The sequence below is a fragment of the Lemur catta genome, chromosome 16 (genome assembly GCF_020740605.2).
Source record: "Lemur catta isolate mLemCat1 chromosome 16, mLemCat1.pri, whole genome shotgun sequence".
NCBI classification, from domain to species: Eukaryota; Metazoa; Chordata; class Mammalia; order Primates; family Lemuridae; genus Lemur; species Lemur catta.
Genome location: NC_059143.1, coordinates 34,316,960 through 34,343,319, shown reverse-complemented (window position 1 = coordinate 34,343,319; position 26,360 = coordinate 34,316,960). Strand labels below are relative to the sequence as shown.

General features: G+C 52.2%; 1 protein-coding gene across 2 annotated transcripts in view; it reads left to right on the top strand.

Moving 5' to 3' along the window:
• The window catches only part of ST8SIA5 (ST8 alpha-N-acetyl-neuraminide alpha-2,8-sialyltransferase 5), a 50,246-nt gene extending 27,170 nt beyond the window's left edge, over positions 1-23,076 (top strand). For both annotated transcript variants that reach the window (XM_045527641.1, XM_045527640.1), the window contains 6 exons: positions 6,966-7,058; positions 14,248-14,334; positions 16,832-16,976; positions 19,247-19,359; positions 20,656-20,748; positions 21,872-23,076. In XM_045527641.1, coding sequence (XP_045383597.1) covers positions 6,966-7,058; positions 14,248-14,334; positions 16,832-16,976; positions 19,247-19,359; positions 20,656-20,748; positions 21,872-22,340 — 1,000 coding nt within the window. In that variant the 3' untranslated portion in view covers positions 22,341-23,076. The remainder of the gene's footprint in view (positions 1-6,965; positions 7,059-14,247; positions 14,335-16,831; positions 16,977-19,246; positions 19,360-20,655; positions 20,749-21,871) is intronic.
• The last annotated feature ends 3,284 nt before the right edge of the window (positions 23,077-26,360 follow it).

Genomic DNA, 26,360 nt, shown 5'->3' with positions numbered 1-26,360 from the left:
GGAGGGGCTGCTTACTGAGAATACCCCCAGGGAACAGTGGCTGTCAGAGTCAGGGCAAGGGAGTGCACTGAAGTGATTAAGAGCATGGGTTCCAGGCTCTCACAAACCTGAGGTCTCTTTTCCAGTGCCACCATTTACTAGCTGGATGACCTTGGGCAAGTTATTATACTTTACGTCTTGTAGTTCAAGTCTCAGGTATAAAATGGGGAAATAATGCCTGCCTCATAAAGCTGTTGGGAGGATTAAACCAGACAAGTTAAAGGATCTGGTATCAGGCTGCCACATACAGTTACACAGGGTGGGTACTGCACAAAGATACTCAGCCAAGGAGTCAGGTGGGGCTGAAATCCAGCTTGTTCTCCTTTGGCTAGTCATGTGCCTGGCATGTGGCTTGATTTATCTGGGAAAAAGGTGCTTTTTTTCCTAAATTGCACATAGGTACCGTATGGGCTAATGGTGCTCCTACCCAATGTGGAATAAATAAACCCCTTTGTACCTCTCCAAGACTCTGTACCAGGCTTGACAGGGGCCCAGGGGCTTAAATTGCTGAGCCAGGGCAGCTTCCCTGCTTCTCTGAGGTTGGTGGAGGCCTAACAGGTGTGCTCTGCATGACACAGAGAGCTCCTTGGGCTGCTAGTGTCTGGAATGTCATCAGCATCTGAGGGTTGCGGGGAGGTGTTAGATAGAAGGCAGCATGCATGGGCCTCGTCTCGTACCAGCCAATGGGTGCCGGGACCCAGAGTGCTGTGGCCCGCAAGCAAGGCACACTGGCCCTGGAGAAGCTCCAGAGAGGGGACCTGGTCACCAGGGGAGCCTCTGAGGGACAGACTCATGGGGAAAGGCTGGTAGAGCCGGATTCTCTCTGGGCCCAGCCCCTGAGTGTGGTGAGACATGACCTTCTCAGCCTGCGAAGCTGGAGCACAACGGGAGGAGGAGAACTCATGTCCGGGACCCCCATGATCACCTCTTTTAGGCCTTCTGCATTTGTCTTCCCCCCTATGGAGGTTGTCACTGCTGACCAGGCAGCCCTGACCCCGCAGCCCTGAGCACACAGAGATGGGGCAGGCTGGACGCAGCCGGGCGCAGGCATTGGCAGCCACGCAGCCCCCGAGAGGAGCTGGGCTCCTGATGTGACTGGCTGGGGCTATGCATACCTGCGAGATGCTCCAGCGTGTTGCCAGGGTCCCCTCCCCTTTGACATCGGGAGAGATTGTCTTTCCAGAACTGAAAGAAGAGACAGTGATGAACTCACCTTGAGAGGCTAATGGAGTTTAAGAAGGCTGGAGAATGCTTCTCTCAGTCTTCTAGCAGGGTCAGGAGAAGCTCGAGATGGTTGGAGAGAGGTCCATGACTTAAAAAGAAAACGGCATTTGTTAGTCATCTCCAATAATAAAAGAATCATAACCCCATTATAGAAAACTTATAAAAATACAGAAAATTATTTTAAAGAACACTTATATTCCCACTACTCTGAGACACTCCCATTAATATTTTGTTACAATTCTTCCCTTTCCCCATGCATTCACAGATGCATATATAATTTTTTTTGCAAAACATAGTTTTGTAACTTGCATTTTTCATTCCACGTTAGCATGTGAGCATCTTCCTATGTCATTAGATTAAAAAAATTAGATAATTTTTTTTTAATTGCATCACATTTGATGTCTGCATTCAGACCAAACAGGGATTTCCGTAGCTTCCTCCAGAGTGCAGTCCCTGAGCGTCCTGTCCGAAGCAGATGTAGGGTGACCCAGTGTGGCCGTGCTTCTCAAAGTCTTGCTTCCTGCCTTCATCTGTTTGGGCTGCTGTAACAAAATACCTTAGACTGGGTAATTTATAAACAATAGAAAGTTATTGCTCACAGTTCTGAAGTCTGAGAAGTCTAAGTTGAAAGCCCCAGCAGATTTGATGTGGGACCCTCATAGATGGTACCTTCTTACTGTGTCCTGGCGTGGTGGAAGGATGAAGGGCTCTTTCAAGCTTCGTTTGAAAGGGTCTAGCTCCATCCTTTTTTTTTTTTTTTTTGAGACAGAGTCTGGCTGGAGTGCAGTGGCCTCATTATAGATCACTGTAACCTCAAACCCCTGGGCTCAAGCAATCCTCCTGCCTCAGCCTCCTGAGTAGCTGGGACTACAGGTGCAGGCCACCATGCCTGGCTAATTTTTCTATTTTTAGTAGAGCCAGGGTCTCACTCTTGCTCATGCTGGTCTCAAACTTCTGACCTCAAGCAATCCTCCTGCCTTGGCTTCCCAGAGTGCTAGGATTACAGGCGTGAGCCACCGCGCCCAGCTTCTAGCTCCGTTCTTGAGGACAGAGTTCTCATGACTTAATCACCTCCAAAGTCCCCACCTCTTCATATCATCACATGAGGGATTCAGTTTCAATGTATGAATTTCAGGGGGACATGCACATTCAGACCGTGGCTCCTCAAGTCAATCATCTTTACAGACCAAGCTAGAGCGATGCAGCCCCCCAAAAGCAAAGCCCAGGTAGGATGGAGAAGGAAGCAGGGCTATTAGCCACATTGTCCAGATGAGAAAACAAGCTTTAGAAACAGGCATGGGGCAGTTTTGGTGAGTCGGCTGAGGTACCACATGGAGTGTTTTCAGGGTATCTGGGATTTGTTTTAATCGGTTATAGGAAGACATACAGATACAGAAGTGATTGTCACAAAGGAAGAGGTTTTCACACTCACAGATCCCTGGAAGCAGGAGGCAGGGTGCACCGTGCAGGGCCACGTGGGCAAGCCCCAGGGTCAGGCAGCGCGAGCCGGGGGAGAATGTGAGCAAGAGCTTTTATTAGGATTTCCATGAGAAGGAGCTGGTGAGGCAGGGCTTGCAGCTTGGGACTGGCTAGTTTGAATAATTTCAGTCGGCTCTGGTGAGTAGGGGCTGTCCCAGTTGCCTAGGACCTGGCCCTAGGGTGATCAGGGCAGGGGCTCTTCTGGAGGCCCAGACTGTGGCAGCCTGATAGAGCAGGTGTTTGGGGCATGGCCCTGGGTCGGTTTGCACATGAAAAGTGCGCTCACAGGCTAGTCCTTGGCTGTCTCCAGGAGCTGGCCATCCCTGGGAGGGGCAGTGCCGCCAGGGTCAGAAAGGGCCAGGGGTCAAAGCATCAGAAACACATGGCTAATGCATAGAGTCTGCAGCAGAGATGGGTGATCAAGGACATGCCCATGTCCAAGCAGAACTTCGTGTGGGCTTTATCCGCAGAGTGGCAGGGGAGAGGTTTACTAATCACAGCAGAAGGAGGATGTCACCAGTGCAGATGGTGGAAACACTTCCTGAGTTGTTCATCCCTGACTCAGCCCTGCCGTCAACCAGCTGAGGGACTGTAAGCAAGTCTCTGCCTCCGTGTGGCATCCGCTGGCAGCATGTGCCTTTTCGTGGCAGGAGAGAGGGGACAGAAGGGAATGAGCATTTCTTGGGCACTTCCTGTGTGCCAGTGCTTTCCCTGAAATGCTCGTCGATGTCTTTTCTCAACCCTGTCCCATGCATTGCATTTTTTTCTGCTGATTTTACAGACAAGGAAACTAAGGCTCAGAGAAGTGACAGGCCTAAAGTGGCTGTCTGAGTCTGTTCAGGCTGCTGTAACAAAATACCATAGGCCAGGTGGCTTTTAAACAGAAATCTATTTCTCACAGTTTTGGAGGCCCAGAAGTCCAAGATCAAGGCAGTTTAAGTTTCAGGTGAGGACCCACTTCCTGGTTTATAGATATCAACCTCTTGCTGTGTCTTTACATAGCGCAGGTGGTGAGGGGTCTCTCTCGGGCCTCTTTTATAATGGCTCTGATCCCATTCATGAGGGATCTGTCCCCATCACCTCCCAAAGGCCCCACTTCCCATACCATCACCTTAGGGGTTGGGATTTGAACATATGAATTTTGGGGACACACAAACATTCAGACCATAGCAATGGCTAGTGAGGGGCGGAGGGATGTGAACCCCGTTCTGAAAGCCTCTGCACCCAAAAGCCACTGCACAGCACAAGACCACTGGGATTATTACACTGCTTAGCTTAGCATTTGAGTGATGTTAGGGACGCGGGGGAAGGGGGACCAAGGAGGAGGTGAGGCAAGGCAGAGGCGGCTTTGTGGAGGGAATGGAAGTGTTGGCTGATCAAAGGGGAGATGCTGCCCTAGTTTAAACAGATTGTTTTAAGGAGGAGAAAAATGAGACTCAGAGAGGAGAAGTGACTTACCCAAGATCACACAGCTGGTTTATAGCCGTATCCGAGATGTGTCTGCAAGTCTCCACCTCCCTGAGGACTCTAGGATAAGTCTCTTCCTAATGATCATTTGTCTGCTTGAATCCAGAGCTTTTCTTAGCAACAGCCTGGGGTCCTGGCTTCACCTGACCTGCTGGATTCCAAAGGGCTTAGTGACACAGGCTCTGGTTGCAAACAATGATCTTTGTGATAAGACACAGGACCTCACAGCAGCTGTGTGACTGGAAAACTACGTGAGTTAGAGCCAAGGTCATGGACTTATCTTGTGGCCCTAGGCTGACCCCTTGTTCTTAGTTGTAGATAACAGAATCCATGTTAGCTAGTTAAAGCCGAAAGGAATTTATGAAGGGCATGGCTGGCTGCTTTGGGAAAGCTGAAGCAATGGCTGGGCTTCCAGGAGGGCGTCCCCAAACTGCAGCGAAATGGTGCCACCGTGAAAGCTGCTGCCTCTGATACAATCACAAAGGTGCTGCCACTCCTGCAGTTTCCGAGAGCCATGCCACCTCTGCCACATTCTGCACCGGCAAAACTGTGCCTCGAGCCCTGCCATTCTTCTCCTGTAACAGCCCTGACAGTCTCGTGCAAATGCTTTCGATTGACCGAACCGAACTGTTCTAACCTAGCTAGAACCCTAGCTGCAAAGGAGCCTGGAAATGTCATTTTTAGCTTTCTTGACTCTGTAGTACGGAAGATATAAGGATAATAAAGACATAGTCCCTGTGTTTGAGATGCTTGCAGTTTGGAAGGGAGCACAGATAATATGAACAGACTATTATAATACAATGTCATTGACTCTAATTAAGAGACAGTGTATAGGGGGTGCCCAGGTTAGGGGTCAGAGAAGGCTTCCCAGAAGCGTGGGCACTTGAGCTGGGTGGAAGGATCAATTTGAGTTTGCCAGATGAGAAAGGCAGAGAAAGGAATCCCCAAACACCAGGATAACAGAAAAAGATGACTTTGATATTTTGGGAATATTTCATACCTCATTCTTATTAACTCTGCCTAAATTCTTTCATGCCACGAGAACAGGAACCAATTTATTTTGCAAATAGGGGCCAATTTGGTGTGTAAGATGTTTTAATATTTTGAAATTATTTAAATATGTAATTATACTACTTAAAAATTACATATTGAATGACATTGAAATTATTAAGGACAAATACAAATATAATTTAAAAAGTATTAAATATGAAATTATACTTAAAAATACATTATTTTTAATGATAAAGTGATGATAAAAATACAATAATAACAGCAATAATAAAAATACAAGTATTTTAAAAAGAAGCCAGAATGTTTCAGGATTTCTAAACGGTACGTACATAAGTTTGCACACATGATTTTGGTGTGTAAGGGTGCTTGGGAAATGCCTGCTGCCTGGGGTGGGGAGGGGTTCCGGGAACGACTCGAGGGATGCCTGATTCTGGCTCGCAGAGCCCAGCAGCAGCCCCTGGGATACCCTCGCTTCTGATTCTCACAGGCTGCCTGTGGTGAGGCCACTGTCCCCACATTTACAGGGTTCAGGCCCTGCAAGCTCCTTGATTCGTGGTGTCGAGGCTGTCCTGGGATCCAACCCTCCCAGCTCCATCCGGCCCAGCCTCTGGCCACCAGGAGGAGAGGCCATGAGGAGAGGGCTCACCTGGCCTCTGCCCCAGGAGGCCAGAGGGCCCTTTTCAGGGGACATCGGCTGTCCTCATACCCAAGTGGCAGCAGGAGCAGCTTCATCAGCACAGAGGCTCCTGTCACGGCTCTGCCATCTTCCAGCTGTGGGGCTCAGGGCAAGTCAGTTAACTCCCAGAGCCTGTTCAGGATGCTGGTGATGGGCACTTTCCTCATAGGCTGGTTAGAAAGATTAAAAGTGGATGCATCCATCCACGTCAAATGCCTGGCCTGGTGCTTGGCCTGTTTACGGTAAGGGCTCAGTGGGTGTTGGCTGAAATTGGTGTTGATGTTCTGCATGAAGCTGGCAGAGGGACCCCGAGGTGGCTGTGGCATGCCTGGAGCCAGCGGGTGCTGGAAAGGGCTTGGGCTCTTCCCCAGTTGGGCCTAGACCAAGCCCCCATCCTGCTCTGCATGACACTGTGGCTTGGAGCCCTGACTGGGCAGCCTCAGTTTTCTCAGCTGTCAAATGGGGAGGAAGAAAGGTCATCTCTCAGTGTGAGCACGAGGATCAAGTGAACCGATGGAAATGGAAATGCTTTGCAAAGTAGAAAAAAACAGGAGAAATCTCAGGACGTTTTCCCAAGAGAAGGAGAAAGCAAGGAAGGGCAGGCCTGGCTGGGGGCCTGAAGGCTCACTGCTGGACTCCTGGTGCTGTCACCTCCAGGACTCAGGTCTCTCCCTTTCTCTGATCACAGAGCCCAGAGCATCCCTCCTCCTCCTCCCTCCTTTGCAGCACTTGAAACCAAATCTGCTCTGACTCTGCCTGTTTGCTGAGATGGGTTCATGCTCCCGTACAGGCTGCATTGATCACGGCCCCTGTCCTGAGCAGTGGTCTCTGCACCCTCTCTAGAGAGGAGCACTTCTGGAGCTGGGGTGCTGAGAGTAACTGACCACCCAGCAATCAAACTAGAGGGCCCTATGCTCTGCCTGGAGCCCCCACTGGTCATCTGCTGGGGTGGGGCTGGTTTGCATTATTTATTTGATGGGAACAGACACCCACCCCTGAATAAGAGCCTCTGCAGGCCTCCAGACCTGGCCTGCATGTCTGTGTAACCTCTGTCCCTGTTGGTTCCCAGGTACTTTGACTTTTACGAGGGGCCTTTTGAATACAACTCCACAAGATGCCTGGAGCTGAGGCACGAAATCCTGGAAGTGAAGGTGCTGTCCATGTGAGTGTGGCGGGCTGGGGGGTGGGCGCACGGTGCATGTAGGGGTGTGTGGGGGGGCGGTGGTCATGGCAGAAGGAAACAGGAAACACACAGTAGATCCCCAGAGAGCAGAAAGTAGGTCTCCTTCCCTGGGCCACTGGCATTTGGAAAGCCCTGGAGGCCTGGAGCACAACAATGATTGTGCCTGTTTTGTGACAGAAGGCCAAGTTTGCAAGGTCACCGCCAATGACTCGGGTGTTAAAGTCCCCGGCTCAATTACCAGTCTTCTTGATTATCATTGCCGGGCTCTTGTGTAGAAATCGAAGCGAGCACAGGAATGTCTTACCTGAAATTCAGTACTTTGCACCGTAGGCTGAAAGTACTCAGCAAACAGGGAGATTCAGAAGCAGATTTGGTTTGAAGTTCTGCAAAGGAGAGGGGAGGAGGAAGAGGGATGCTCTGCACTCTGTGATCAGAGAAAGTGAGAGTACTTGCTATGGCCTTTTAAAATTTTAATTTCATTAAAAATTTGATTTTTTTGGATTATTTAAATGATGCAAAATTCAAAGGGTCCAGATGGTTATTCGGTGAAGAGTCCCCTGGCACGGTTCTGCTCCCCAGAGGCAGCCATGCATGCTGTCCCTCCTTCCAGAGAGAGTCTGTGCACGAACAGGCATCTGCGTATGGACCTTCTTTAATTTTTTTTTTTTTTTTTTGCACAAATGGTAAAAGAGCTCCCCGTCCCCACTCAACAATATGCCACCCGCGGCTCTGTTACAACCTGCGGGAGGAACAGCACGTCAGAGGCCGAGCGTTTTAGCGGGCATGTGCCCACCCGGGGTTTCCGTCCCTCATAGAACTGCCATGAATTCAGCAAACCCATTTAGAGGAACGTATACTGTGTTAGTCATGACAGGATCTATATTTATTTGGAAACAGTTATATCTGGATGTGGAAAAAATATAGTATTCAGAGGCGGAAACATTGGGTGCTCATAGGGACTCATAGGCCCCTGACATAACCCCGGGGACCTCGGCCCCTGCTCCTTTGGCCTTCTGACATGATTCTAGCCTGGGCCCTGGGAAGGGCGTGGGCCTGGGGGTGGGCAGACCTGAGATCCAAAGCTGCCTCAGCCTTGCCAGCGCTGAATCTTTACGTAAATTACTGAACCTCTCTGAGCCTTTCTTTACCTATAAAAATGGGGACACTATTACCTACCTTTTAAGAGTTGTTCTAGACAATCTGAAATAACACGTGAAAGTAGACAGCCCAGAAGTCCGTATGCGTAGTAGCGCATGTAATAGGTGCTCAGTAAATGTCAGGGCCTGTCTCTCCCTTTCCTTCCCACCGCTTTCTTTCTTTCTTTTTTGGAACGAGCAGCAGCTTTTCTGGGCTGTCATGCACAGACTCCATAGCTTAGCAGCTGCTAGAAAACTCCAAGGATGAGACCAACGTGCTGCTGGGATTAGCTGCGTAGTTTACGACCCCTGCACCAAGCAATGGTCTCTGCACCCTCCCTAGAGAGGAACATGTGAGGTAGCTCACCTCCCATCGGCTCCTCCCGGCCCTGGTTGAACGCACGCCACTATGTGCCTGCCCTCATGGAGCTCTCCTGGAGCTCTCAGCCCATCGGGGGGACAGACGTTAATAACCAGTCACCCCGAGGAGCCAAGGCAGTGACGGGGGGCTTGACCCAGGCTGGGGTGGGCAGGCAAGGCTTCCCCGAGGAAGGGACGCTGGAGCTCCAGTCTGAAGGGTGACAGGAGTTAACTGGGCCAGGAGGACTCCAGGTGGAGGGAACAGTGTGTACCGAGGCCCTGTGCCAGGAGGGAGCCCGCTGTGTCCCAGGCCCTGCAGGGTCAGGGCAGCTTGCGTGCTGGCGTGAGAGGGTGATGCGGAAGCTGCAAGCTGTGTTGCCAGAGGGTCAGGCAGGGCCAGACGGCGTGGGGCCTCATGGTGCAGACCCAGGCTTGGATTTATCTCTATCCCAGGGGCAGTGGGAGCCATGGGAGCAGTTTTAAGCAGGGTCTGGGGCGTATGAGCTGATTCGTGGTTTGAAACGCTCCACTGAGGAGTTGTGGTTTAGTGGCAAGGACAGTGGTCAGGAGCCGAATTCATAAGCTCCTAGCAGAGAGCCTGGATCTTTTCTCTGAATCCAAAGATTTTAGGCCCTTGCATGTTTGTGCAAATCAAGAGCCCTCTGGTTGAAGTGAAGCGATCCTCCTGCCTCAGCCTCCCAAAGTGCTGGGATTATAGGCATGAGCCACCACATCTGGCCAGTTTTTAAAAATGATAAAACAGACACAGTCCTTTGTGGCTATTTCAAGATCTGGACAAGAAGATCTGAGAAACCCCATGAGTTGGTCCTCCTTCCGTGTCACTTCCCATCCCTCTACCCGTATATTTTCTACATGTTGGTGTAGTCGCTGTATCAGTTTGCTAGGGCTGCCGTAACAAGGTGCCACAGACCGGGTGGATTAGACAACAGAATTTTATTTTTCCACAATTCTGAAGGCTACAGGTCCGAGATCAAAGTGTGGGCAGGACTAGCTTCTTTTGAGTTCTCTCTCCTTGGCTTGCAGATGGTCACTTTTGCTGTGTCCTCACGTGGTTGCCCCTCATTCTGTGTCTGGTCTGTGTCCTCATAAGGAAACCAGTCAGATTGGATTAGGGCCCACCCTAAGGACCTCATTTTAACCCTATCTCCAAATAGACACGTTCTGCGGTGCTGGGGTTTAGGCCTCCAACATATGAGTACTGGGGACACAATCCAGCCCATGACAGCCCCTATCACAGCTTCCTCTTAGGGCCAGATTAGACGTTCCCTGGGCCTGTTGTTTTGAGCCTGAGATACAAATGCAGTGAGCTGTGATGGACAGCATCCTATTTCCCCATGCTCTGTGCCCACCCCTTGTCCCTTGTCATGGACTGCTGTTGGGGTGTTTGGGGTGTTCTCATCTCTGCTGTGGGCACCTGCTCTGTGCCCGAGGGCTGGGCTCCTGGGCTGAGTAGCCGTCCTGCAGGGCCTTGCACCCTTGTCTCTTCCAGTTGTCCTGTTGTCCATGCTGTGGTCCCCAAGCACATGGGACCCGAGGGGAAAGGAGAGGCCAGGCTGCTCATGGGGCATGAGTCTATGAGCCTGGTGACATTTGGGGACAGCAAGCTCTGTGCTCCTTCCCTGAGGACACGCCGAGGGTCAGTGTGTCCTCCAGGACTGAAAGCAGAGAGCCCCAGAGGCCAGCTCTGATCTGAGTGGTTCTGACACCATCTGGGGACCCGGGGGCTTCACTGTGCTCCAGCCCAGCATCATGAGCAGGACTCACGGTGGGTCTGACCCAGAGTCCTCGGGAAAAGATTAAATCCCCATCTGTGAGTGGTGGGTGCTGGACAAAAGAGCTTCCGTCCCTTCAGGCACACAGATGTCAGCTGGTGTTCTGCCTGAGCAGACAGGGAGGTGTGTGATTCATCTGGGAACAACTGTGATCCAAAACTGCTGAAATCAATGGTAAAAATCAGTCAGCCGGAAAATTCCCACATGGAAAATGCCTCGCTGCCTGACAATGTCAGATACGTGAGGAACTACTCCGTGATGGTTTGCCATGAAAACGCAGTGTCACTAATTCTTGTTGAAAGTATGGACACTTGCTTTTAGTCATTCCCGAGCCTCTTTATTTTTAAATAGGAAGCTTCGGTTTCTGCCTGTGCTCACACCCACTTGGGGGTCGTGCCTGAGAACCCCCCGCCAGCCTCCCCCACTGCCCCTTCGCCATCTTTCTGGGGCTGGGACTCCGCGCTGAGCCCAGTACCGAGGCCCCAGGGGAAGTGGGAGCTGGGGCCAGTTGGGCAGACGCCGCTGCTGGGGTTGGGAGGCCCCTTTGTGCCACTGCAGTGTTCATGATCCCGGGTCCTTTGCCAGTCAGGGGCTCCTTAAGGGCCAGGCCCCAGGCTCAGGTGTCTCTGAGTCTGACCCTGTGCGGGCTCAGGACACACATGGTGAATGAATGAGTAGATGGAGGGAGTGGGTGAGACCCGGGTGCAAACAGGAGGCCGTGGAGGAAAAGTGGGAAAAAGAAGGGTAATGAGATGATTGCTGCTCTCATCTCACTGTGATCACCATCTCTTGCACAAGAAAAATTAAGTAGATCACAAAAGCTTATAATAATAAAAAAGCTACAGTCTCTACCCCACGCCTCACCCCAGCCCAACTCCTGTCGATTTTCTGCTGCTGCTTCTGGTAATTATGTCCATGACACGCGCCTGCTGCTGGTTCCTGATTTACACTTTCCCCGGGTTCACACGTCCTGCCTGAGTGGGCGAGGACCCCCTCCCTTCCACCGTGCCCAGCCCCCTCCCCGTGTTTCCCCAGTTGAGGGATATTGCTGTTTTTAGTTCTCCTATCTGCAGATGACCTGAGTAATCTATTTCTTGTTCTACCAAATATAGACAGTATCTCTTGACCCCGCACCATGTAAGATGAGGCTGTTAAAATTACCCCCTCCAGCCTGTGGCTTCGGTCATCCACGAGTTTACTTTTAAAATGTCAAGGCTGCTAACATTTACATTCTATCTGTAACCATGGCAAACCTGTCTTGGGACTTTCTCTAGAGGTTGACTCTAAAATTTGAAGATCAGCAAATAGTGTTTTCCATTCCTGGGACAATGTGGACATTGTTCACCGAAGGCCGGGGAGGCACCAGGGCTCCAGCTCCCCTCTTGTGCCTTTTCTTCCCCCTTTTTTCTGGAGCTTCTAGCCATCTTTGCCCCTTGTTTCTCTTCCTGTCTATTCTGCCCCTTTTTTTTCCCCGCATCTCCGTCAATCATGCATTCCCTTTAGGGCTTCCCTGGATGCTCTCGCTGCAGCTTGGCAGCTCTCTTCGTGGGTCACGTGGCTGTTGTCCCAGCCGTCCCTTCTCTGCCTTCTTAGGCTGGATTCACCTTTGCTTAGATCCCATAGCTTCCTTCTTTGGGTCTTTCTTACGCCTTCCTTTCATGTCCACTCATTCTCACGTAAATTCCCAAGAAGTGGTGGCTGAGAGGTAAGGTTCTGGGTCCTGTGTCTCCGTGGCTGGATTCTTCCCTGTGACTTGATTGTTGGTCTGGGGAGTTGTCCGGTTGTTGGGTTGGTGGGTTGGTATTTTAGGTGGCAATCATTTCCGTTAGGATGTTTAAGACCTTCTCCACCACCTTCTAGCATCCAGGGCTACACGAGAAGTATGAGAATGGTTGTCCCTTTGGAGGTATCTGTTTTTCTTTTCCTCTGGGATCTTCAGATCGTGACAGTTCCGAGATGTCCCAGTGGTGAGCCTCAGGACAGACTCACCCAGTGGAGCCTCTTCATCTGGGCCTGTCCAGACCCTCAGACTTTCTCTTGGATCTCTTTACACTTCCTCCTTTCCATTTTTCTCTCCTTCCTCTTTCTAGTATGTCTGAGAGTCAGATACTGGACATTCCGGACTGTACCTCTAGCACGCATGCTTTTTAATCTCGTCTTTTCTCTCTCTTTGCTCTTTAATTCCACATTCTAGGAAAATCCCTTGACTTCATCTTCCAGCTCTTCTGATGAAACCGTCCCTGCCAAGAGCTCTTTCTTTGTCCTCAGAGAAGTCTATTCTTGTTTTTAAGGATATGATGTCTTCTTGAGTATTTCTGGGGACACGAAGTAGGATATTTTTTAGTTCTCCTTTGTTCCTTCAATAGTTTTTTTGGTGATCACTCTGTCTGATGGTTTATCTTGATCTGTTGCCTTCAGGTTGACCATGAAATCCTCAGTTATCTATTCACATTTAAACTTGAAACAATTAAAAACTGATAAGAGCTTTGTGTCTGAAGTTTTTCAAAATGCTGCTGGCCTTTTTGCTGCTAGATTGGCCAGATCTTTTAACTGGGAATGATATATTTTTCAGAGAGGAACTGACAGTCTGATTCCATCCTCCTCCTCCTCTGCTGGACATGCAATATTTGGCTGCCACGGGGGTGGGTGGAGGGTGGGCTTGATGGTTCTGCCTATGGACTGACAGTTGACTCTCATTCCCTCCCACCCTCCACCCACCTCTTAGAATTTTCCACCCAGATCCACTCTAGGTCCTCTGGGCTGTGCCATCCTATCCTTGCGTCACCCCTTCCTCCTTCCATACACTTGTTGACATCTCTCTTCCACGGAGGTGCCCTCCTGCCCCTGTCCTTCTGTTTATCTGGTTGGATTATACCTTTTTTATTCCTCTTCTGGAATGTTATGTGTGCCTGGGGAGAGCAGTGCCTGGGGTCAACCCTTCATCTGCAAGGGTTGTCTGCATTTGAAAAGCAATTTATAAAATATTTTTGCACACATTATTCCATTTGAACTCTCTGACAACCTCTGAGGTCAGCAGGGCAGCTGCTGCTATATCCATCTTACAGATAAAGCAGCTGAGTCTCGGAGAGATTGGATGACTTGCCTGAGGTCACACTGCAAGTTGCGGACGGAGCCAGGAGTCCAGGCTGGGTGTCCAGGCCCTGACTCTGGTCCAGGATTTGATGAGGGCACTGAAGGCACAGAGAGTAGGGCCCAGACACTGGTAGCAGTCGAGCTTGGGACCCCTCCTGGAGTATTGCCAGGGCTGTGTTTCCAGGAGGCGTTTGAGGCAGTGGCCGAGTAGGGAGCTCCTTCAGGGGCCAGTGGCTTGCAGGGAGTGGGGAGGGGGCTGGGGAGCAGAGGGTGAGCCAGGATGATGCTGTGTGATGGCAGGTGTGGAAATGACTGCACGGGACAGGAGGCATGCAGGGTGGCGCGGGGCAGCACGGGGTCGGCCCGGAGGCAGAAGTGAGGGGTGGCCTGGGCAAGAGCCTCCATGAGGTTTGCTTGGGAAGGACAGACAAAGCAGGGTAAGTAGGATGGACAGGTTTAGGGTTGTCTAGTTTGAATAATTTCAGCAGGGTCTGAAGCATAGGGACTGGTGTTCTGCCGATAAAGGAGGTGGTTGAGGGTGTGGGCTCTGGGCGGGTTGGTTTGTGCATGAAAGGCATGTTTGCAGGAGAGGTGTTCGTATCTCTAGGAATTATCAATGCTCCAGGTGCCAGAGCATCAAGAATACAGAAAATATGAAAATATAGTTACTGCCAAGGGCCAGCCCCAGACTTGGCCATGGAAGAGCAGGAAGGGAGCGTTTCTGGGAATGATCACGCTTTGTCCTGCCCGGCCCCCTCACGTGCCCTTCTGTCCTCCCCTCCCAAGGGTGAAGCAGTCGGAGCTGTTCGACAGGTGGAAGAGCCTCCAGATGTGCAAATGGGCGATGAACATCTCCGAGGCCAACCAGTTCAAGTATCTATGACTCGTCTTCCTCCCTTCTCTTCGCGTGGCTCAGCCTGCAAGCCCCGGCTCTCGGTGGCCATGTTGCCCAGAGCGGGCGTGGACTGGGCTCAGGAATCCGGGCGGTGGGGAGGATGTGGCTGAGTGGGCACCTTGCCAGGTGCTGTCCTCCACGTTCTCTCGCTCAGTGCTTGTGGCAGCCCTGCGAGGTCGGTGGTGTCATCTCCAGGACACAGCTGAGGTTAACTGTGGCTGAGGGCAGGGCAGGCCTGTGTGAAGGCACAGGACACATCCTCTGTGGCCTCGTCGTCCTCACCTCCCCTGTCCTGGGGCAGCTGCTCTCACCCAGCACTGGGGTTCTTCCAGCTGACACCAGATGTGTGAGCCCTGCTGTAGATTATTTTGTAACTGCTCTCTAACTAGCCAAAATTAACAGATATAAACTCCCAGGGAGGCCAGAGCTATAGCTTAAAGTTCTTCCGTGGGAGCTAACAAAACAGGTAGCAGGTGTCCAAAAATTCTTTTTTTTTTTTTTTTAGACAGAGTCTTACTCTGTCATCCTGGGTAGGGTGCTGTGGTGTCATTGTAGCTCACTGCAGCCTCAAACTCCTGGGCTCAAGCAATCCTCCTGTCTCAGCTTCCCAAGTAGCTGGGACTATAGGTGTGCACTGCGATGCCCAGCTAATTGTTTTCTATTTTTAGTAGAGATGGGGTCTCGCTCTTGTTCAGGCTGATGTTGAACTCTTGAGCACAAGCGATCCTCCTACCTTGCCTCCCAGAGGGCTAGGATTACAGGCGTGAGCCACTGCCACACCCAGCCCCAAATTTGCGCTACACAGGAGGTTGTGAAAAGCAAATATTACTGAGCATTTTGTATTTCCTTTATAAATCATTTGTTCCAGTTTGCTTCAGTTCTAGGCCAAGTCTAGAGGTAGAATAGTAGTTTTAAGAGGCACATTTTTAGAAATGTGAAGTCCCTGCAAGAGAGAAAATCTTAAAAAATAATCCATATGCTTTCCTGGTGCTGGCAAGCTGGAGTCGCAGAGTTACAGGGGGTTAGAGGTGGAAGAGCCAGCCCTGCAGTTTATATATAAGGAAACTGAGGCTGAGATGGAGAGACCTTCCGGAGCCCCATAGCTGGTGGGGGCAGAGGAGAAACTAGAATCCAGGTCTCTTGACTCCAGGTTAGGAACCAAAGTTTCCATCCCAGACCTTGGAGGGAGCTTTTCAGAAAGTTCCTCCTCATCCTTTGTTAGTGGTCATTGCATGGGCTCCAAGGGGAGGGAGTTCCATTCCTCTTAGGGCTCGCTGGACACTGGACATGACAGTGCCTGGAGCCCATGTCGAGGGAAGGTGACCAGTGTGTGCTCAGGTCGCTGCTACTATTTTTGGAGGAAGTGGATCCTTGTGGGCCCAAAGCCCCTGACATGAAGGGGGCAGCAACCTGTGCCCTTTGGTGGGTCCTGAATCCTCTGTGGCCGGGGCAGAGGGCTGTGGGCTGCCAGGGCAGCGGGAGCAAGGTGTGCCCAGGACCTGACCCTATCCCGAGCCTCGCAGGCACTCCTTGGAGAAATCACTGCCGAGGTGGAACAGCAGCTGCAGGGAGGAGAAGAAACAGGCTGCTCTGGCCTGGCCGACTCCCCAGCCTGCCACGTCAGCCACACTCTCCCTTGGAGGTTGTTTTTGTTTTAAAGCCTGCATCTGAGGTTTAACTCTTCTGTAGCTCATGTTTGAATATTTTTGTGTTAAAACCCAGTGGGATATATATAGATTTTAAATAACGAACTCCGGAAAACTTCTTTTGGGAATCAGGTTGTACTTTCTATAGGAAACAAGGCAGTATCAACCCACTATCCCAATTTCCGACCCTCCCCGTTCTTAAATCAGTTTCTAAATGATTGAAATTACCCATTTCTGTTAACTATGCGTGTCTTGGCTTTGTGACCCCACCAGACAAGGTAAGCACCTTGTCTAGAGTCTGCCATGGGGCCAGGAACCAAAGGCAGAGCTCTGCCCCTCTGGGTGTTCATGTGGGGCTGGATAAATGAAGCAGAAGTAGCATGTTTCAGGAAGTGGTAGAATGCTTGCCGATCTTGGTGAAAGCTCGAATGGGGAATGACAAGTCCTACAATTGGCAGGCACCTGGCTGCCGACACTTGTGTGACTAACATTGTGCGGGCTCCGGCAAGGCAGGGTCCCTGCCATCCAGGGCTGTCATTCACATGTGAGAGGGAGTCCTGGTGTTTAGAGGCGAGTGTGGTCAGTGGGGACGGGGGCGGCGGGGGTTCATGGAGAGAAACCTGGCCAAGGGACAGCATCAGGAGAGGCAGAAAGGCCCGGGCCTGGGGAGGGGAGGTGAAGGGGGAGGGGACAGTGGAGCACAGGTGCAGGGGGAGGTATGAGCCTGGGGATGGGCAGGCGAGGCTGCAGCTCCTCGGCCCCTCTGTTCTGCGTGAGACCTTGCTCTGCCCTGTGTCACGGTCTCTCCGCTTGTCCCCCTGCCCGGCAGGTCCACTCTGTCCAGGTGCTGCAACGCCCCCGCCTTTCTCTTCACCACCCAGAAGAACACTCCCCTGGGGACGAAGCTCAAGTATGAGGTGGACACGAGTGGCATCTACCACATCAACCAGGAGATCTTCCGCATGTTTCCCAAGGTGCCGCTTTGGGCAGGGTGGTCTGGGTGCATGACCCACACTCTGCCCCTGCACCCGGTGTTCTTGGTCCTGCTTGGCCCAGTAGACCTCCCTCTAGATTTCCTTGGGGGTTCTGTCTGGGCCCGATGAATGCCAGCTGGCTATTATTTGAGTGACTTTTGGCAAGAAAATGGTTATAAAATTCTGGGTACTTGCACTGCTTGCAGAGGACATCCTGCAGGTGCCTGGGAGAATGACTAAGCATCCGTCCCCACCCGAGGTAGGCACAAGAGCAGAAACATGCACGCAAAGGTTGTGTGCACGAGAAAGCACACCTGATACAAATCAAGGCACTGAAAGATTTAGATCATACGGATGAACTTGGGCGGTTATTTTGTCTTTCAAAGCCTCAGTTTCCTTGTCTGTAACACCGGGGTTTGCATGAGGAATAGGTTTGGCTGCTTCTAACAGAATATCTAAAATATCAGAGACTTAAAGAAGGTAGGCATTTATTTTTTCCTTTCACCTAAAAGAATTCTGGGGGTAGGCTGTTCAGGGCTGGCATGGTGACTCCCTGGTCGTGGGGACCACAGAATGAATGATCCACAGACGTAAACTGTTCAGATCACTGACACTTGGTGCCTGAGCTCACCTGGGCGGACCACTCCCAGAGAAGGGGCCCTAGACCCTGCAGTTACAGGTGAGTCTTACAGTTACCCAGGTGCGGTGCTGGCACTACCTCTGAAGAGGAGGAAGGTTGCATGAGGCATGTTCACATCCACAGCCTGGAGAACTCAGGGCCCAGGGCAGCACTTAGTGGGTCCAATTTGTAGAGATGCTGAGTGGGGGCGGGGGGCGTGTGCATGTTTTTCTGGAAGAAATCTGGGGGCCTGGGCTGCCCTGCTTCTCGGGGGAGTGCTATTAAAACAGCCCAGAGTTTCCCTGCCTTCTGTCCTGGTCCCAGAGTGCACTGGTAAGACTTGGGCATTCTGGGGAGGAGGAGTGGAGCTGGAGGTGAGGAGTGTCAGAAGCATTCTCCTCCCTCACAGTGCTAGCGGAGGGTGGCGTTGAGCCACCTTCACAGGCTGGGTCTTGCAAGGCCTGGAACATGAGGCTGGTGACAGCAGGTAAACTTGCCTCTCATGCAGCTAATGCCAGTGGGTGCAGCAGAGCCTGGTGTGACATATGGGAGAGCCAGGGGTGTGGACCGCTGAGGCGCAGGGACATAGAGCAGAGGTCACCAAACATTTTCTGGAAAGGGGCAGATTGTAACTGAGGCTTTGCAGGTCAGATTCTCTCTGTCACTACTACTCATCTCTGTCATTCCAGCGCAAAAGCAGCCACAGGCTGACCCGAGTGAACAAACGAGAGTGGCTGTGTTCCCCTTCAGGTGCTATTAGACACTGAAATCGGAATTTTTTATAATTTTCACATGTCACAAAATATTCTTCTTTGGGTTGTTTCCAATCATTTAAAAATATAAAGTGCATTCTCAGCTCGCAGGCCATGCAAAAACAAGTGGTCGGCCAGATGTGGCCCATGGGCTGTAGTTTGCTGGTTCCCGAATGAGGGCACGTGACACAGAACAGCATTTCTCAAACTTCCCTAAAATAAGTATTTCGTTGGGTTTATAAAAAATTCAGCTTCTCAGCCTTTTATCCCCGCCGTGGATTCTGATGTCATGATGCTGAGATAGAGGCCAGAGTTTATATTTTCAGCAAGTAGCCCGGGTAGTTCTTGATTTAAACATGTTTGGGAAACACCCATACAGAACATAATACGCATTTGGTGATTTTTCCAAAGAGGACTTTATTTTCCTTTCTCTGGTAAAAGTCAGATAGCGCAGTTTCCCCCACTGGCTGGGAGACACCCTGGTTTTCCCTGTCCTGGACCCCTGGGCTGGTCCCTCCAGGGAAAGTGGGCCATGAACGTGACAGTCTCCTTCAGCTTTAGCCTAATTCCTGATGATCCCAGTGGGGTGTGGTTCTCTGGGAGACCCCGCCTGGAGCCGGCCCCTCTCACGCAGGGCTGGCCAGTGGTGTGTGCTGGAAGGAAAGCCGCCCAGCAGGCCCCTGGGTGCCAAAGATGGAAGGGACTTTTGGGGCCTTCTCATAGCAACAAGTCTCTTGACTGCTTTTCTCCTCTCTAAAGTGGAAAACCACTTTCCTCCCACATTCCCACAATGCTGTGTCATGGGGCCATGAGCTGATAGCGGTAGATGTGGCTGCAGAGCACCAGCTGACGGCAGGGGGTGGCCTTGGCTCTGACCGCTGTGCCTGTGCCTCCCCCAGGACATGCCCTACTACCGATCACAGTTTAAGAAGTGTGCGGTGGTGGGCAACGGAGGCATCCTAAAGAACAGCCGCTGCGGGAGGGAGATCAACAGCGCCGATTTTGTCTTCCGGTAAAGAGTCGCCCTCGGTCTGCTCCTGCCACGTGGACCCCCAGCCCTCCTCCTCTGTGCTCCTCCCCATGTGTGGCCCACCTCCCAGTGCCCTAATGCCCCTTCAAGTGATTAACCCCTGCTCCCCTCCCCTGCAGGCCGTCATGCCCTGGGGTATCCCTTCCTCTCCCCAGCCCCATCCCTTTGGGGAAGTCGTTGAATTCTCAGGTCCTCAGTTTCCACATCTGCACAATGGGAAGTGGGTAAGGAGCAAAGGGCATAACCAACGTGAAGGCGCTGAGGACTCAGGGGCCATGTAGATGTGTCAGTGAGGTGCTCTGGGCGGCCGTCTCCCTGGGTGGATGCCATCCTTCCAGAAGCACTGGTTGGAACCAAGGCAGCCTTGTTGTGGACACCAATATTGGCTTTAGCTTGGCTTTAACTAAGGCAGAGACTGGTCCTTGTATTTCTTCTTCCTTATGTGGAATCCCACCTCCCTTATCTCTCTGGGGATCCTCACTTACATCTTTAGCCTGGGCAAAGGAGACATGTTGAAAATAAGAGCTTAAAGCAGAGAAACTCAGGTTGAGTCTGCAGGAGGGTCTCATGGGTCAGGGATGCACGATCACTGGGCCACTCAGAGTTGGTGGCAGGGAGGGTAGAGTAGGTTCAGTGTGACTGGAAGTCCTGAAATAAAGGCAACTCCTATATATTTTGGGTTCCTGGCCAGGCAACCCCAGCCTTTTGTCTCTAGGAGAAGTGAGCCCCTGAACACCCTGCTCTAGGCTTGGAAGTAGCATCACCTGCTGTCAGGGGTCACCTCCCTCTGCTGCAGAGAGTCAGCCTGCATGGTCCCTGTGGACAGCCAGTTGAGTCCAGGATCTGGGGTTAAGATTCCTCACACACCACAGCCACTGGCCCTTGCAGAGCCACGTTTCTGCCACGGGAGGCAGAGAAAACCTCCTCTATAAAGATGGTCTTGCAGGGAGAAGCCTGGGTCTCTGGGGTCTTCTTGAACTTCAGTGCAGACTCCACCATTGCTAGACCTCCAGCAGTCCAGAGGCTACTCAAGCTTGTAACTGCGTATGTTGGCTGTGGTTTTCCTGTCCCCTATGACTGGAACTTCAGCAAGACCAGGGCTGGGCCTGTTTGCTGTCCCCATGCCTGACATAGAGCAGAAGGACCACTATCTTATTACCCAGCCACAAAGAACCCTGCCCACGTGATTGCCTTCCCATCCTTCCCCTCCCCCACTCTGCGGCTCGACCTGTCGAATGACTGGCCATCTGCAGTCTGGCTGCCTTGTCTCCTCTGCAGGTGCAACCTGCCCCCCATCTCAGAGAAGTACACTGTGGATGTGGGGGTGAAGACGGACGTGGTCACCGTGAACCCCAGCATCATCACTGAGAGGTCAGTGGCCCTCTTTCTGGAACTGTGCTGTCCAAGATGGTGCTGTCCAACATGCAGCTACTGGGCACAGATGTGTGGCTAGTCCAGTCTGAGATATGCCAGTTGTGTGTGTAAAACACAGAGCAGGTTTCAAAGACTCAATACAAAGAAACGACGTGACACATCTCATTAATTTTTATATTAATTATATTTTGAAATGATAGTATTTTCAATATAGTAGATTAAACAAAATATAAAAATTAACTTTTTATTTCTACTTTTAAAAATGTGCTTCCTAGAACAGGCTACATTATATACGTAGGCTGTATTATTTCTCTTGGGTAGCCCTGGTCTAGGACCACCTTCACCTGGAGGTCGGAGAGCTTCCCAGCCTGTGATGGGTCAGGCAGCTCCCTCCCTGGCTGTGTGGCTTCAGGGAGAAGCTCACGCAAAGATCTCAACACCCCCCCCCCGCTCCCCTCCTGGAGGGGAGGTTTCAGGGGAGGTGCTGAGACCCCAACCCTGGGCATAGTCTGACCATCCAGGTCAGAGGAAGGGTGAGAGAAAGGGATGGTGGGAGATGAGGGGGTGTTAAATTGGACCAGATGCCCAAGGAACACCTCTTTAAGGTGTCAGGCAAAGGCAGCAGGGTTGGCAGAGTGACCGTGTAAAGGAGTGCTCAGAGCGGCGAGAGAGTGCCCAAGAGGGAAGGCGGCTTCATGCGGAGGAACTGCAGGAGATAAGCCACCGCTGCAAGGCAGAGTCAGATTCGGCAGCGGCCTGTGGGGGCCAGCCCTGGGATCTTGGGGAAGACAGCACCGGTGGGTGATCTGAGGCCTCTAGGTCAAGCCTCTGCTCCAACTAGCCCATCCTGGGCCACCCTCATCCTTTTGGGTTCAGCATTGCCTTCAACCCTGCAGCCACACACTTGATATTTGTCCCTTTGGGTCCCAATTGCCCTCTCTTGCACCCACTGATAAAAACACAACTGTCCCTGAGAAACATGATACCTTTACCTGCTCAAGCGTGTGAAGTGCAAGGAGGCAGGGTGGCCTCAGGAGTCCCCTCGAGGTGGGGAAGCGAGGGGGCGTGGGAGCACCGAGGGGTGGGCGCTGACCCTCTGGCTCTGGCGCCCCCTGTGCAGGTTCCACAAGCTGGAGAAGTGGCGGCGGCCCTTCTACCGCGTGCTGCAGGTGTACGAGAACGCGTCCGTGCTGCTGCCCGCCTTCTACAACACGCGCAACACCGACGTGTCCATCCGCGTCAAGTACGTGCTGGACGACTTCGAGTCGCCGCAGGCCGTCTACTACTTCCACCCGCAGTACCTGGTCAACGTGTCGCGCTACTGGCTCAGCCTGGGCGTGCGCGCCAAGCGCATCAGCACCGGCCTCATCCTGGCCACCGCAGCGCTCGAGCTCTGCGAGGAGGTGCACCTGTTCGGCTTCTGGGCCTTCCCCATGAACCCCTCGGGCCTCTACATCACCCACCACTACTACGACAACGTCAAGCCGCGCCCCGGCTTCCACGCCATGCCCTCCGAGATCTTCACCTTCCTGCACCTGCACAGCCGCGGCATCCTCCGTGTGCACACGGGCACCTGCAGCTGCTGCTGATGCCCGCCAGGCTGCTGGGCAAACTGGGTGCCCCGAGCCGGGCAGTGTGGGGGCCTGGCATTAGGGCTGTCACCCCTCAGTAGTTCAGCTTTGTGCTTGGGTCCTGGGGTGGGGAGGCAGGGACAGGGGCCTGGGCAGAGGCAGCTCTGTACTCAGCCTCCGAGACCTGGCCTCCACGCTGTGCCTCCACCTTCCCAGAGCTAGCATGCTGCGGGGCCACACCCCAAGATCGGGGCCCTGGGGACTGCAAGTGAATAAAGCACATTTCCACCCAATTTTGTCATCGGAGAGAGCACAAACTGTAGGCCCTCGTTGCAGCTAAAGGAAGCCCTCCAGAGAATGGAACAGAGGGAGGACACAGGACATGTGACAGGACACTTGAGCACAATCAAGATTTCATTCAGACTTTTGGGATCCTGAGTTTTATATAAAAGACTTAGCTATGAATTGCTATCTAGAATCTCAGAGGTTAGAGGCCAACCCTTCGGCCAGAACTTCCAGTGAAGAAGGAAGGTCTCAGAGGTCCAGGGACTTAACAGACAAGCCACACCACCCGACGTATTTGTCAAGTGACACTGAGAGATCCAACGCAAGGCTTATGTTAGGATCTCTTCTGAGGACCCCACAACCTTTCAAACACATCCTCAGACACTCACCCACAGTCTTGGTGCCTCCAGGTTCAATCCTGCATTTGATCTTTCGATGAGAAGGAAATAAACTAGACCAGCCATTTGCACTACGGTTTCCAAGCCAGTGTTATCGACTTGATAAGTGCTTAGCAATTTGCTTCCTCTTCTGTCTATTTTCAGCTCCATTTAAACCAGGAGTTATTTATAAAGATCTGTTCCTCTTATGTCCCTGAATACTGCAGAATCCTGCTGTATCGTGTTCCTCCGTTGGAACCATGAGGCTCTGGGCTGGAAAGTTCTGCATGTCACGCGGTGAGCTTAGCGAATGGAAGCGAATCGTGACCTTCAACACCAGCATCACTGAGGTTTCTGCTGGGGAGGCAGGATTTCCCACGGTGCACGCCCGGGGCCTTCACACACAAGGACCCCCAGGGCCTGAGCTTGGGGAAGTCAGCTGGCCCTAGGCTGAGAGGGGTTCACAAGTCATTTCACATCTGAAATTCATTCGCTTTGCTTCCCCCTATGGTGTTTCCACCATTAATGCGACTGTGTCTGAGAGACACTGTTGGTGAATTGCCTTAGGGCTTAGCTTCGTGGAATTATAAATGTTAGTGCTGGGAGGATTTCAGCCCACCTGCCTGGCCTCTTCTTCCTTCCCTCCCTCCCTTTCTTCTCCTCTTCCTTCTTCCCTCCCTCCCTTAAACATTTCTGGAAAGCCATTTCTTCTTTGGTGTGTGGTTGGGTTTGGGAAGATACGATGACAAAGAAAGGCATTACCTCCGTCTTTTGGGGTGGAGGGCAGACCCATTCCTACAGGCTGGGTGCTCTGAGGATTAGGAGTGGGGAGAACATGGTAGGGGGCAGAACCTTCCATCGGATCACCCCAGTTTACAGGCAAAGCCATGGGCGCAGTGGTGAGGGGCAGAGGAGAGCACAGGCTCTGTCCCAGGCCTCCAGGCTCCTGGTCCAGGGCTGCTTTCTTGGCCAGACCTCTTTGTCTTGCTTGTGTTTCCCATTGGTGGGTTGTTGTGGAGCTCGTGCACCCTGCACAGCACTGTTCTAGATGCCGACTTTCACCTGCACCCTGAGCTCTGGTCCTGACTGGGAAAACCTCAGGCTGCTCTGAGCCTCAGTCTGCTGGTCTGTAAGGTAGGAGAGTAGCCAAGAAGACGAAGTGGGCCCAAACACGTGGTCATCCAGGAAAGACGACACCAGGACAGTGGGTGGTTGTTGCTTTCTTGAGCTCTGCCTGTTTCTCCCCAGGAAGGAACTTCTGGGAAAGATTCCAGTTCACTGAGATTTCCAGCCACTGTTCATGGTTAATTGCACCCAGTTCTCGAAACCACAGAATGTCAAAACTGAGAGGCTCTTAAAGACCACCGGGTCCCACCTAAGGAAACAGGCCCAGAACAGGGATGTGACCTGGGTAAAGTCATGCCTGGGGCTCTACCAGGTGCCTGCTCTGGACAAAACTCTCTACTGGAAGCGCTCTGGGTAATATTTATGTTCCAGATGGGGCAGGAGGCTTGGTGAGTCAGACAGCAGGGTTTTCACAGCCGAGTGGGTTGAGTGGAATCGGCTCTGGCCAGGGCCCTCACAGGAGCTGGGCATGGAGCATCGGGATCCGTCCCATGTAGGGGCTGGGACACCTGGCTTGTGGCTGTATTTCTGCCTGTGGGTCTTAGGGCAATTCCCTCCTCTTCCTCAGGGTCTTGGTGTACTCACGTCTACAACTAGAAGATTAGTAAAGACTCTAGGGTCTCTGCAACCTCCATTTGTTTTCGGAGATGTTCATTATGTATGGATCTAAGCCATAAATAACATTTACTATTATAATCACTAGGATTTACCATGCTCTTGTTCTGTGCCAGGCCCTGCTCTATCTCCTGTAACTGTCAGGAGAGCCCCTTAGGTAAGGAGGCTCCCGTTGTACAGGTGAGGAGGCTGAGGCTCAGAGCAAATCAGGGACTTGCCCGTGCTCAGGCACCCAGCGGAGGGAGCTGCACCAGGTCTGTAGAGCCCCAAAGCCTGTGCTCCACACCTCTGTCTTAGCTTCCCAGCCAGTGTCACCAGGGCTGGAACAATAGGGATCCTGACCACGATGCCACTGCAGGGTCATGCTGGGCCCTGCTCTAGGGACAAATGCTCTGAGGCTGTCCTGGGTCCCACAGGCAGTCTCTGATTGCAGGTGCCTCGCCCCAGCCCTGCCCCTGCAGCAGTGCCGACATGCCCACAGTGACACTGGAGGGGAACTGGAGGCCATTTCCACGTTTTTCAGGAGAGGAGAGATGCCCAGACAGGGTACATGTTAAGTGACATGAGTGACTTACCCAGTGCCACATGGCCAGCGAGAGGCTCAGCTGGGACTCACCCAGTCTCCTGGCTTTTGGACTATGATCTGTCTCCTGCAGCCAGTGTTTGTAGGAAAACATTTCTTCAAAGGCCCAGAGAGACCTGGCACTGATGCTGGAAGCCCCCTGCCATGTTCCTCCACAGCCCTGCCGCCACCCCACCGGGCAGTGCAGACAGCCTGTTAAATTATTATCTAAGGGAAATCGATTCCCCACAAACAAAATAACCATCACGTCTTTGTTTATGCTAAGTCCACTGCTTCAGGCTTGAACGGCAGCAGGAACAAGCGAATGACTCGGTGCTTAGCCAAGCAGAAAAAAAAAGGTGGCTCAAGGTCAGATGCAGCCTCTGAGACCATTTCACAACGCTGGGCGGCAGCTCTGCCCGCTAGTCACCTGGTGCCAGAGACAGCCCCGCGCTCACGCCCTTGACTGTGCTGGTGCGGGGAGGATGCAGAGCAGCTTCCCACGCTGAGGGGGAGCAGAGTGCTGGCTGCAGCCCGTCACTCCCGATTTCTGGAGTGAATTGGTGAATATGTTATAGTTACTGAGTGCTCATTTGGTGCCAGGCCCTGTGCTAGGTTCCAGGGAACTATGACGAACAAAATGCAGTCCCTGCCCTCCTGGAGCTTACGGTCTGGTGTGTGGACAGATGTAAAGTGAAGAATCCCACGACACACACAGGAGCTGGCTGTGCTGAGTGCTGTGGAGTCCCGGCTCAGGGACAGGTATGGCTGGGGCAGGGGATGACCGAAGTCAGTCCTGAATTCTGAAGGTTGGCGGCGTAAAGAGGGTAACCGGCAAAGCCGTGGGTACTTCTCAGGTCTCATCCTTGACATCGGCGTGACCTTTGCCAGGATTGGCCTCTGGTCTTTTTGGAGGCCTCACCTCCTTTGTTTTCCAACAAGCCATCGTCCCTCACTTTCCTCCAGTCTCTCTGAATGCTCCTTCTCAGGCTCCTTTGTTGATTCCTGTTCCGTGAAGCTTCCTCAGGGTTCTCTTCTCTCGCTAGGAGCATTCCTGCAGAAATTTCATCTGTT